This window comes from Pseudophryne corroboree, chromosome 6, assembly GCF_028390025.1.
Source record: "Pseudophryne corroboree isolate aPseCor3 chromosome 6, aPseCor3.hap2, whole genome shotgun sequence".
Taxonomy (NCBI): Eukaryota; Metazoa; Chordata; class Amphibia; order Anura; family Myobatrachidae; genus Pseudophryne; species Pseudophryne corroboree.
Genome location: NC_086449.1, coordinates 559,954,920 through 559,968,156, shown reverse-complemented (window position 1 = coordinate 559,968,156; position 13,237 = coordinate 559,954,920). Strand labels below are relative to the sequence as shown.

Genomic DNA, 13,237 nt, shown 5'->3' with positions numbered 1-13,237 from the left:
CCAGTGCACACCACCTGATCCTAAAGCTTTATTTGTGTGCCCTGTCTCCTGCGGAGCCGCTAATCCCCCATGGTCCTGACGGAGTCCCCAGCATCCACTACGGACTACGAGAAATAGATTTATCGGTAAGTAAAATCTTATTTTTCCGCCCAGCGAAGAATCCTGGTGGCTTCTGCCATTGCCACTCTGCTCATTGTTCCGCCTTGACGGTTTACATGAGCCACTGCGGTGATGTTGTCTGACTGAATCAGAACCGGTAGGTCGCGAAGCAAATTCTCCACTTGACGAAGGCCGTTGTATATGGCCCTTAATTCCAGTACGTTGATGTGTAGACAAGCCTCCTGGCTTGACCATAGACCTTGGAAGTTTCTTCCCTGTGTGACTGCTCCCCATCCTCGGAGGCTCGCGTCCATGGTTACCAGAACCCAGTCCTGAATGCCGAACCTGCGACCCTCTAGAAGGTGAGCACTCTGCAGCCACCACAGGCGATATACACTGGCCCTGGGGGACAGGCTAATCATCTGATGAATCTGTAGATGCGACCCGGGCCACTTGTCCAGAAGGTCCCACTGAAAAGTCCTTGCATGGAACCTGCCGAATGGAATGGCCTCGTAAGACGCCACCATCTTTCCCAGAACTCGAGTGCAGTGATGCACCGACACCCTTTTTGGCTTCAAGAGGTCCCTGACCAAGTTCATGAGTTCTTGTTCCTTTTCCATTGGGAGAAAAAACCTTCTCTGGTCTGTATCCAGAATCATGCCTAAGAAAGGCAAACGGGTTGTTGGAACCAACTGTGACTTTGGGAGATTGAGAATCCAGCCGTGCTGGTGCAACACCGTCAGGGAGAGTGCTACGCTGTTCAGCAACTGCTCTCTTGATCTCGCTTTTATTAGGAGATCGTCCAAGTACGGGATAATTGTGACTCCCTGCTTGCGCAGGAGCACCATCATTTCCACCATTAGCTTGGTGAAAATCCTCGGGGCCGTGGAAAGCCCAAACGGCAACGTCTGAACTTGGTAATGACAATCCTGTACAGCAAATCTCAGGAACGCCTGATGAGGCGGATATATGGGGACATGAAGGTATGCATCCTTTATGTCCAGGGACACCATATAATCCCCCCTTCCAGGCGGGCGATGACCGCTCTGAGTGATTCCATCTTGAGTTGAACCTTTTTAAGTATAGGTTTAAGGATTTTAAATTCAGAATGGGTCTGACCGAACCGTCCAGTTTCGGGACCACAAACAGGGTTGAGTAATACCCCATCCCCTGCTGAAGCAGGGGAACTTTGACCACCACTTGTTGAAGACACAATTTTTTAATTGCTGCTAAAACTACCTCCCTCTCTGGGGAAGAAGCCGGTAGGGCCGATTTGAAAAACCGGCGAGGAGGCCCCTTTTCGAATTCCAGCTTGTAACCCTGGGAAACAATGTCTATTGCCCAGGGATCCACCTGTGATTGAACCCAGATGTGGCTGAAAAGTCGAAGACGTGCCCCCACTGGAACGGACTCCCTCAGCGGAGCCCCAGCGTCATGCGGTGGATTTTGTAGAAGCCGGGGAGGACTTCTGCTCCTGGGAACTAGCTGTAGTTGGCAGCTTTTTCCCCTTGCCCTTACCTCTAGCAAGAAAGGAAGATCCACGTACTCTCTTGGATTTATGCGACCGAAAGGACTGCATCTGATAATGTGGCGTTTTCTTAGGCTGTGAGGAAACATAAGGCAAAAAAGTTGATTTACCTGCAGTAGCTGTGGAAACCAGGTCCGTGAGACCTTCCCCAAATAAGTCCTCACCCTTGTAAGGCAAAACCTCCATATGCCTCTTCGAGTCGGCATCACCCGTCCATTGTCGGGTCCATAGGGCTCCCCTAGCAGAAATCGCCATCGCGTTGGCTCTGAAACCCAGTAGGCCAACGTCTCTCTGAGCATCTCTCATATATAGGACAGCATCCTTAATATGACCCACGGTCAATAAAATGGTTTCCTTATCAAGCGTATCAATATCAGCAGATAAGGTATCTGTCCACGCTGCTACAGCGCTACAAACCCAAGCCGACGCTATCGCCGGTCTGAGTAATGTACCAGTATGTGTGTAAATAGACTTCAAGGTAGTCTCCTGTCTGCGAACAGCAGGATCCTTGAGGGCTGCGGTATCTTGAGATGGCAGCGCTACCTTTTTGGATAAGCGTGTCAATGCTTTGTCCACCCTTGGGGAGGATTCCCACCGTATCCTGTCCTTAGTCGGGAAAGGATACGCCATAAGAATCCTCTTGGGAATCTGCAATTTCTTGTCTGGAGTTTCCCAAGCCCTTTCAAACAACTCATTTAGCTCATGAGAAGGGGGAAAAGTAACCTCAGGCTTCTTTTATTTATGTGTACCCTCGTGTCAGGTATCGAGGGGTCATCTGTTATATGCAACACATCCTTTATTGCAATAATCATATAATTAATACTTTTAGCCAATTTAGGCTGCAACTTCGCATCATCATAGTCGACACTGGAGTCAGAATCCGTGTCGGTATCAGTGTCAACTACTTGGGATAGTGGGCGCTTCTGAGACCCAGAAAGTCCCTGCGTCATAGTGAAAGGCAGGGCTTGACTCCCTGTACATTCCCTGGACTCCGCTTTGTCCAACCTCTTGTGTAATAAATTCACATTTGCATTTAAAACATTCCACATATCCAACCAGTCAGGTGTCGGCGTTGCCGACGGAGACACCACACTCATTTGCTCCACCTCCTCCTTAGAAGAGCCTTCCGCTTCAGTCATGCCGACACACGCGTACCGACACCCCACACACTCAGGGAAATCTCTAATCTGGAGACAGTTCCCCAACAAGGCCCTTTGGAGAGACAGAGAGAGAGAGTATGCCAGCACACACCCAGCGCCAATGACCCTGGAAAAATCCCAGATATATATAGCGCTTTTCTTTATATAATCACTGCGCCAAATGATGTGCCCCCCCCTTCTTTAAAACCCTCTGTCACCGTGTTCAGCAGGGGAGAGTCCGGGGAGCCAGCTTCCCAGCGGTGTGCTGTGGAGAAAATGGTGCTGGTTAGTGCTGAGGGATCAAGCTCCGCCCCCTCAGCGGCTGGCTTCGGTCCCGCTCGATTTCTTCAAAACTGGCGGGGGTTTTAAATATACAGTCCGCAGAGCCTATATATCTATACTGGCCAGTCCTAGAGGTTTATTATTGCTGCCCAGGGTGCCCCCCCTGCGCCCTGCACCCATCAGTGCCTGCCGCTGTGTGTTGTGTGTGGGAGCAATGGCGCGCAGTGTTACCTCTGAGAAGATCTGAAGTCTTCTGCCGCCTCTGAAGTCTTCTATCTTCTTATACTCACCCGGCTTCTATCTTCCGGCTCTGTGAGGAGGACGGCGGCGCGGCTCCGGGACGAACAGCGAGGGGAGACCTGCTTTCTGAATCCCTCTGGAGATAATGGTGTCCAGTAGCCTAAGAAGCAGAGCCTAGCATTTAAGTAGGTCTGCTTCTCTCTCCTCAGTCCCACGATGCAGGGAGCCTGTTGCCAGCAGGGCTCCCTGAAAATAAAAAACCTAACAAAATTCTTTCTTTCAGAGAAACTCAGGAGAGCTCCCTGTAGTGCACCCAGTCTCCTCTGGGCACAGTATCAAACTGAGGTCTGGAGGAGGGGCATAGATGGAGGAGCCAGTGCACACCCATATCTAAAGTTCTTTTTAGTGCCCATGTCTCCTGCGGAGCCCGTCTATTCCCCATGGTCCTTACGGAGTCCCCAGCATCCTCTAGGACGTAAGAGAAAGTAAGAGTTTCTAACAGCCAGTAGATGCCCATTGGTTAGGGTAAAAAAATCCCCAGTGTGGCCCATTCAGGATTAAAGTGTAAAAAATTAACCAAATGTTCTAGAGCAAACTAACTGACCCGAAACCAAAAAGTTCTATCTAGGGGGCAGGACCATAAACTGTGATAAATATCCTTACCTCAGCAATGTCATAGATGGGATGGGGAAGAGCTCTTAATAAAATCCACAATGTGGGGCAATATATGATAAACATTTAAAAATAGTTCCCTGTAAGAGCTTGCAGAGAATAGGCGAAAAGAGTCTGCTGTAAGCAAAGTATTAATTGTTAGATTCAGGAAACATTGCAGCCACTGAGGCAAGCTGACTGGATTTTGGTATACTCTAGTTTGTCACGTAGAAAAGTGTAGAAGGAAAATAGCTTTTATTGTTCCAATTCAGAGCAATTACAAATAACATGACCAATTTAATGTTGAGCCTCCTAGAATGCCAACTCTTATGTATCCACAGCCTGAAGGAATGTGAGGGGCCATTTCTTAGATTTAGCAATCAGACACAAAAATAGAATTAATATTTCTCTGATCACACTAGGAAGGGGCCATATTTGGCTTTTAATGAATCTTACACTTACAGGGCCTAATTCAGACCTGATCGCAGCAGCGAAATCTTTCTCTAATGGGCAAAACCATGTGCAGTGCAGGTGTGGTAGGTATAACGTGCGGAGAGAGTTATATTTGGGTGGGTTATATTGTGTCTGTGCAGGGTAAATACTGGCTGCTTTATGTTTACACTGCAATTTAGATTTCAGTTTGAACACACCCCACCCAAATCTAACTCTCTCTGCACATGTTACATCTGCCCCCCTGCAGTGCACATGGTTTTGCCCATTAGAGAACATTTTTGTTGCTATGATCAGGTCTGAATTAGGCTAGTAGTTCCTTGACTGGTGAGGTAAGATGTGATCCGGAAGAAGCAGGCAAGTGTAGGGCGAGTATGGTCCCGTAATTGTGACTAAAGAAGACCTAGACACAGACACATCTGTTAGATGACATACCTTTTGCAAGAGCAGGAGGGTGGATGATGATGATGATCCGCAGCACAAGCTAGCTGCTTCTGAATTTTAGATTATAGTTTGATAGTTGATCTCTCTCTCTCTCTCTGATGTAGTATATGAGGTTGCCTCTATCTAATCACTTGACTTAATTGCTATTTCCATGTAGACTCTGACAAAAATGAACATTAACATTTAATTTGAAGCAGAAAATAATAGATGTTCAGATTTTATTTTATTCAATTTAATTTGTGTTCTTAGTGAATAACATTTCAGTTGGTAAATGTATTTAGGGCAGACTAGATGGGCAAAGGGGTTCTAATCTGTTGTCATATTCTGTTTCATAATGTGACTTTTGCTCTTATTAACCTTTTAAGTTATTATTCTAACTTAAAAATATAATAATTAATTACATTATTATATTTTCTACAGTCACGGCCATGCGTCTTTGTTTCTCTCTGTGTTTTGCTACACTTACACTATGCTACCATGGAGTATAATTATAGACACTTGTTAACACAGCCTGTCAGCACAGATAACTGAGTAGTAACACAAATGGAGGATCTAACCCTTTGACCTGTCACATGGCAAAAGGCAGCTATGTTACATGCTCACTTGGACCAGTTTAAAGATAACATGGGTGCCTATTCGGAAGAGCAAGGTGAACGTTTTCATCAAAATGTGATGGACTTTGAATGTCGTTATCAGGGGCAATACAATGAGAGTATGATGGGGGATTATATTTGGAGGCTAATACGAGAAAGTCAATACAATCACAGAATAAATACAAAAATATTCATTTCTAAACTTTTAAAAAATGATTCTATTACAGTAGTTTGTTTTAAAAAAAATTGTAAATAAAAGTAATTCAAATTCATAACAAAAGTCTGTTTTATTTTTACTCGTATAATAAAGTTATGAAAATAGGGACATTTTCTTAAATCCGTAATTTCATTCTGATAGCTACAAAAGCAAACTTTTTCTGGTAAAACTATTATATCTTTAATTAGTAATGTGGAAGAAATCAAAAATCAGATATGCTGAACCCAGATTCAGAATTCGTGCTGACCGGTGTAATGAATGAAGCTTACATGCGTGCAAAAGGAGATGTATATTTAAAACCACTTAACTGGCATGGTCAGATTTCATACAACTGCGTCGTCCCACCCAGTCCCCCCGTTTTTGACGAGGAGATCCATTCTGCAGATGTGCATAATATAATGTTTAAATATTTAAAAAATACTTTTTCAACTTTATTAAATAAAATACATTTTAAAAAACAATGTTAACAGTTTTGAAGGGAAAAATCGTCAGTTAAGTGGTTAAATCAGACACTGTAGACCATGACTTTGGAATTGCGTTCTTGCCATTGTTGGAATTAACCCTTGACATAAATTTTTATTTTGTTTACAGTCTATTCTATGTGGGCAGCTTTTGCCTGTACATATGCGGATCTTTCCATAACAGGCACATCTTTCCATAACAGATTTTGACAAAATACAATGTTTTCATGCAAAATCTTCTGTTTATTAACGTCTTTGCTACTAACATTGCTTAGGTGACATTTTCTAAATTTGGACAGTGATTAAGGAAGCTTTGTTGAGAGCGATAACAAAGCAATTATGCTCATTTTACCATCAAATTCACAGAAGAACATATCCTGACATATTACATTACTTTGGTGTTGCTGTCACTCTAAGAAACAGATCATAGATCTAAATTCATTAATCATGAGCAGGAATAAACTATTTCCTCCAGTTGCCATCCCTTGAAAGTCAGTTACCAAATATTAATTCATATGAGCAACACATATTTTGTTTCTACTGAAACAGTGCATGGAGCACAGTATTTTGGCTGATTACTATATTTCATGACAGTAGATAAAATGTTGCCATTTTTCGAAAAACATGGCTATAGTGAAAAGACAACACACACTGTGTTACCTGCATATAAAGAAAAACAATGAATATAATGTTTTTTAAGGTTTTTCCATATATGTAAAGTTAATGAGGAATGCCATCAGGTGTTATTGATTAATATACAAACAGATTCACAATTTAAACCCTTTGTAAGTTGGTTTTCAGAGTGCTATACTCGGTTGTTAAAACGTACTGTAAGTGATATGTTCAATCTTTTGTAATTTTTAGCTTGAAAATCACTTTTCCTGTTTCAGTTTACATTTTTTTTTGCATGCATCCATATAGAGGGATTAGGTTGCCCATCATATTACTGTAAAATCTCTTAAATTGCCCAGTCCTGATAAATACAGATGTGTCCTCATACATCAGTGCTCCAGTCGCGCCAAACCACCCCTTATGGCATGCTGGGTCCCATGAGACTCTGCTAGCACTGGGCATCTTTTTGCCAAAAATTTGTCTTAATAGCAACACAGTGTGGCTAGGACATACCAGGAGACACTGCTGATTAGTTTGATATATGACTCTTGTACATCTGTGTGCGACTGAGTCTCTGAATCTGTATATGAAGTGCTACAATGTAGCAGCTGCAGCTTTTTTCCAACACAAGTTCTGTAGTGCTCAGTATACAGTCTCAATCACACACAATATACAGTACAAGTGTATGTAGTTCTTTATGTTTCACAGTGATGCTAAAAAGTTTGTGATTCCTTTGGATTTTTCAGATATTTAGCATCATTATGACATTATGGGGTAAGTATAATAGGGAGCATATTTCTGATGAGTTCAAACCCACGGTGAATTTGTAAACTCAACATATGTAATAAGTAGTGATCAGTAGCGGATCTTGCCACGGGCAAGCAGGACTTTTGCCCGGGGCGCCGCCTTCCGGAGGGCGCTGGCGCCATCCGGAGGGCGCCGCACCGTGGCAAGATCCGCCACTGCTGCCCGCTGTGTCCCCCGTCCGCCTCCGCTGCCCGGCCCGCTGTGTCCCCACCTCCTGTGAAGGGAACTAGACGCTACGCGCACCGCACCGGAACTAGACGTCATCGCGCACCGCACAGCAAAGGTCCTCTCCACGAAGGGAACTAGACGCGTAGCGTCTAGTTCCCTTCACAGGAGGCGGGGACACAGCGGGCCGGGCAGCGGAGGCGGACGGGGGACACAGCGGGCAGCAGTGGCGGATCTTGCCACGGTGCGGCGCCCTCTAGTTTCCCTTCGTGGAGAGTACCTTTGCTGAGCGGTGCGCGATGACGTCATCGCGCACCGCACAGCAAAGGTCCTCTCCACGAAGGGAACTAGACGCGTAGCGTCTAGTTTCCCTTCGTGGAGAGGACCTTTTGCTGTGCGGTGCGCGATGACGTCATCGCGCACCGCTCAGCATTCAAGCGGCGCTAGTAATGTACAGGGGGCGTAACTGACCACGCCCCCTGTATTAGGCCACGCCCCGTTTCCTGCCCGGGGCGCAGAGCGGCCTTGAACCGGCCCTGGTAGTGATTTAGTGGCAAACCTGCCGATGATGTGTGGCGGTTTATGAAGCAAATATCACTGCCTTTACAGCATAATTTCATCGTGCTTGCTTAAAATAATATTTATATTTTGTTCCCCATTGCCAACAATTGCTTCTTATCATTTTATAAACACAGTACAAAATAACAAAAATTGGTAACTGCTCACTCTTTATGTGTATGATAATACAGAAAATACAATATCATGAGGCTGATAGGTGTGTTAACACTATAAACCCTTCGTAAATTCATAGCCTACAACAAAATAACAAAACAAAACAGGATATTGCAAGACAGTATTACTAGTACTTTGTTGTAAAACCATTTGATGATACTTCTGCCTGACATCCTTGGAGCATGGATTCAACAAAATTGAGTAAACATTCCTGAGGATTATTTGTTTATTCCCTTGGTAAAGCACGGCAAAAGTGTCCTCATTTAAGTACTCCTTACACACTTTTCTTGTGCCACACAACGGATTTTGATTCCTCTTACTGCTTTCAGCGCTGTAATTTTTCCAGGAGGTATTTGATATCCTGGCTGTCGGGATCCCGGCGCTCTGCATACCGACGCTGGGATCTTGAGCGCTGGGATACCGACAACTATTCTCCCTCTTGGGGTGTCCATGACACCCCTGGAGGGAGAATAAATAGCATGGCGTGCGTTACGCGCCACCATGCCCGCAGCGTTGCGAGCGTAGCAAGCCCACAAGGTGCTCTTTTGTGCTCGCCCCGCTGCTGGCATTCCGGCGGTCGGGATCCCGGCACCGATATGCTGGGTGCCGGGATTCTGAGCACCGGTATATCGTAGTACACCCATTTCATCAGGTGACATGCTTCTACTGCATAGAACAGTACATATAAACATGCTATGTCAAGTTAGTATCTGAATGTTTGGTTTTTCTCCTGAAGTCAGTGCTGCAAGGGTGGATTGATATTGATTAACTGGACTCCACCTTGGATTGATCAACTGACTCCAGCTAGTACACACATTATGTGAGCCACCAATGACTGATCAGAGCACCCTATAGAAATTCCTCAGGTGCATCTGCTCATTGCCAGTACTTGTACGTAACCTGTTCCTGGCTCCAGTGGCAGCAGTTTTGCTTCCTGATTTCTGGCTATTGCTTTATGGCGCACACACCACTGTGCACATCAGTTTTACAGAGTTCTCCGGCTCCTATCTCTGTGCTGTAGCATCCAGTTGCTCTCTGCATTCCACACACTGCTAAGCACTATTCCATCCAATATCTGCATGCAGAGTTTGTTTCCTATAGCATTGTACATTACCATTAACAGCCTGCTTAGTGCATATCCAATATCAATGTGCATTACCATTCACTCACTGCTCTTCCAGTATCAGCATGCATTACCATTCACAGCCTGCAGAGTGCCCATCTAATATCTGTATGCATTACCATTTACAGCCTGCAGAGTGCTCATGCATTCCAATGTGCATTACCATTCATTACCAGCAGTATGCATACCTGTGTGTCGCTGACACACATCATCTACAGAGAGCACTTTTGTTACACCTGTGTTCAAAACCTTCAGCCAGTGCCTGTTACAGGGCAGCATACCAGTTATTCAACCTAGCATTTCTATCTTTCCTGCTCAGTTTTTTAACTACTCTAGAAGGTAGAGTATCAATGAATGAGGAGAAGCGTCATTAGACCATGTAACTCATTCATTCCAGTTTTAACCAGTCCTGCCCAAACTCAGAATCTGGCATCTAGCTCAAAAGTGCTAGAATTTAGATCTGGTGTTAGGAATCTGACTAGCAATACTCATTTCATGCACTAAGTAATTAAGCACTTACCTTTGCGGCCTGTCTCACAGGTCAGGTTTTCGTGCTGCACCTGTGTGTATAGCTGATACATGGATATCGCCATTTTGGATCTAGTCATCTGACCGCCAGTCAGAGTACTTCTTGCCTCAGCTGACTCTGGCAGGCAATCTGTTGTGACCTACAGATTATATGAAAACCTTTGCTGTTGATCAGCTCACTGCCAGAGCATTCCCGATTTGCAGATGGCTTGCAGTTCTCTTGTAATCCCTGAATTCCCTTAATTGCTGGGATTTCTTTATCCAAGTGTCAGTGCTGCCAAAGCCTACCAAGTATCAAATGTCTTCTGTGTTCTCCTGTAATCAACTAAGTCTCAGTATTACCTGCTACATCTGTTTCAAGACATTGCTATACCTGGCGCCTGTTAGTTGAAAGTCTTCTGCTCTTAGTTCACTACAGTACAGAGTTCCTTGTGCACCTTACTGGCTGTGTCTCAGTAATTCAACCAGTTACCTGTTTCTCAGCTTATTGCAAGCTTTAGCTGCTCTCCACTAATTACAGAACTCTTCAGTATATTCAAGTTCCCAGTCTGCTAAAATCTCTCCTGCAGTGTTCCTGAATCCTGGCGTGCATTTAATCTATGATTGTCCTGCAAGCAAACCATTCATCTGCTTCATATACAAGTTCCAGTCATTTGCTGAACACTCACTCTAAGGACTTTATCATCTTACTCCTGTGCTGCCAGCACGCAGTTTCCCTGATTTCTGTAACATTTTCCCACAAGCAAGCATATATTACTGTCTACATTTACTTAGCTTCCTGCCTATCCAGAGTACTATTACAGTAGTTCCTGGTCCCAGATTGGAATCCAAAGCTTAGCTGGTCTCAGCCCAGCATTTATGCCTAGTAGCCGGTCAAAGCCCGGCATCTGAGACATTACCGGTCCCAGTCCAGTCAGAGACATTACTGGTTCCAGTACGGTCAGAGACATTACCAGTCAAGTCCAATCCCAAGCATCACCGATTCCAACCTGGATATTTCATCATCAGATCCAGTCTTGCCTCCAGTCCAACTTCTAGCATGGTTATCTATTTCCCATATTATCCCAGAGTCTGCTCCAGTGTGTAGCATCATTGTGGTGCGCACCCCTGATCTCCTCCTGATCGCGGCAAAAAGGGGGCATGGCCGTACAGTTAGGGGGCGTCCTAGGATCCTGGAATCGTCACTCTGGGGGCGTGCCCAGCATCTCCGGAGATGCTGGGATTCCCCCAGAGACGGTCTCAGTGCGCCGTCGGCTCCTTTGCTATGACAGGATCCGGGTGCTGTAGCAGAATTTCACACTGCAGCACCTGGCTCCTGTCACTGCGGAGGAGCTGACATTTGGTGTCACACCCGGGTGCGGGCCGCACCCGCCTATTGACGCCACTGATTGTGGTGCAAACTATCTTTTCTCCAACCTCATATACAGTGGTCCCAGTTCCTTTGCCCACAGACAAGTACAGTATCCAATGGGTCCATACAGCATGGATCCTGACATTGGGGCTTTGACTTGGCAAGTCCAGTACATTAATTTTTTGTGTGGAAGTGGTTCTGAGTCATTGTGGAACAGTGTCGTATGATCAATTTTCATAGGAAAATTTTCTTTTTCGCAAATGGTAGCATTTGTTTATGTACAGTGCATCCAGAAAGTATTCACAGCTCTTCACTTTTTCCACATTTTGTTATTTTACAGCCTTATTCTAAACTGGAATGAATTTATTTATGAATTCAAAATTCTACACACAATACCCCTTAATGACAACGTGAAAAAGTTTTTTTGGAGATTTTTGCAAATTTATTAAAGATAAAAAACTAATACATAAGTATTCACAGCCTTTGCTCAATATTTTGTTGATGCACCTTTGGCAGCAATTATAGCCTCAAGTCTTTTTGAATATGATGCCACAAGCTTGGCACACCTATCTTTGGGCAGTTTCGCCCATTCCTCCTTGCAGCACCTCTCAAGCTCCATCAGGTTGGATGGGAAGCGTTGGTGCACAGCCATTTTCAGATCTCGCCAGAGATGTTCAATTGGATTCAAGTCTGGGCTCTGGCTGGGCCACTCAAGGACATTCACGGAGTTGTCCTGAAGTCACTCCTTTGATATCTTGGCTGTGTACTTAAGGTCGTTGACCTGCTGAAAGTCTGAGGTCAAGAGGGCTTTGGAGCAGGTTTTCATCCAGGATGTCTCTGTACATTGCTGCATTCATCTTTCCCTCTAGCCTGACTAGTCTTCCAGTTCCTGCCACTGAAAAACATCCCCACAGCATGATGCTGCCACCAACATGCTTCACTGTAGGTGTGTGTGTGAAGATATCGGGTTCCAAATCACTCAAACTTGGTGATAGATAAAAAACCAACCGGGGTTTATTGACAGAATAGGTTATAACACAGTTCAGCACACTTCTGTAATCCAATTCCACATGATAATTCCCGCCACAATCTCCTGACAGAACATTACTTCTTAGTCTGGGAGCAGAGAGTCTCTTCTAGCAATACAGAGTCCCAGATAAATCCAATATAATGGGTCCGCAAGCAGATCCCTGGCAGAACATCACTTCTTAGCCTGGGATCAAAGAATCTCTCTTCAGCTCTCTGGGTAGCTCTGCTTATACCTCCAGAAGCTTCATATTGCTGGGGTGTGTGTTACCTCTGTGTCTTAGGATCTTACAGCATTGGAATACAATACATATTCCAATCAAGGTGATTACATCATCCAGAGAGCCACCCTGTCTGGTCAGCTCACTTTTGGACAATAGGGAGTAAACGAACATGGACAATGGTACCTTATATGACTCAACCTTTGAGTGTCCACTGTGGTGTATGAAAACAATAGGAAACTAGGTCTAACATAAATACATTATCTAAAGGGTAACAGATAACATAACACAATTGCATATATTAACAATATTAAGGTTGATTTAAACACAGTATTGGGTGAGCAGCAATGGACATGTTATGGAGAATGAACAAACAGACAAATTGGATGAATATGGATATGGGTATAAAAAGTACATATTTGACACAGGAAATGAGGCATAGCTATATTAATTGTCACAGACCTCATTTTCTCACATTCCTCTCCCACTTTTTAGACCCAATGTCCCGGCAAGGTGTAGGTAAATTCCTCAATGTCCAAGCAAGGCTGTTGGGACAATCCAGTAAGTC

General features: G+C 44.6%; 1 protein-coding gene across 3 annotated transcripts in view; it reads left to right on the top strand.

Annotated features, from left to right (window-relative positions):
* Positions 1 to 13,237, top strand: part of CFAP54 (cilia and flagella associated protein 54) — a 736,502-nt gene that overhangs the window by 549,050 nt on the left and 174,215 nt on the right. Inside the window, exon 57 of one of the 3 annotated variants that reach the window (XM_063927748.1) lies at positions 5,254 to 5,595. The exons of the other annotated variants lie outside the window; for them this stretch is intronic. Coding sequence (XP_063783818.1) covers positions 5,254 to 5,364 — 111 coding nt within the window. The 3' untranslated portion in view covers positions 5,365 to 5,595. Of the gene's footprint in view, positions 1 to 5,253; positions 5,596 to 13,237 lie in introns of those variants that run through there. 3 annotated transcript variants of the gene reach the window in all.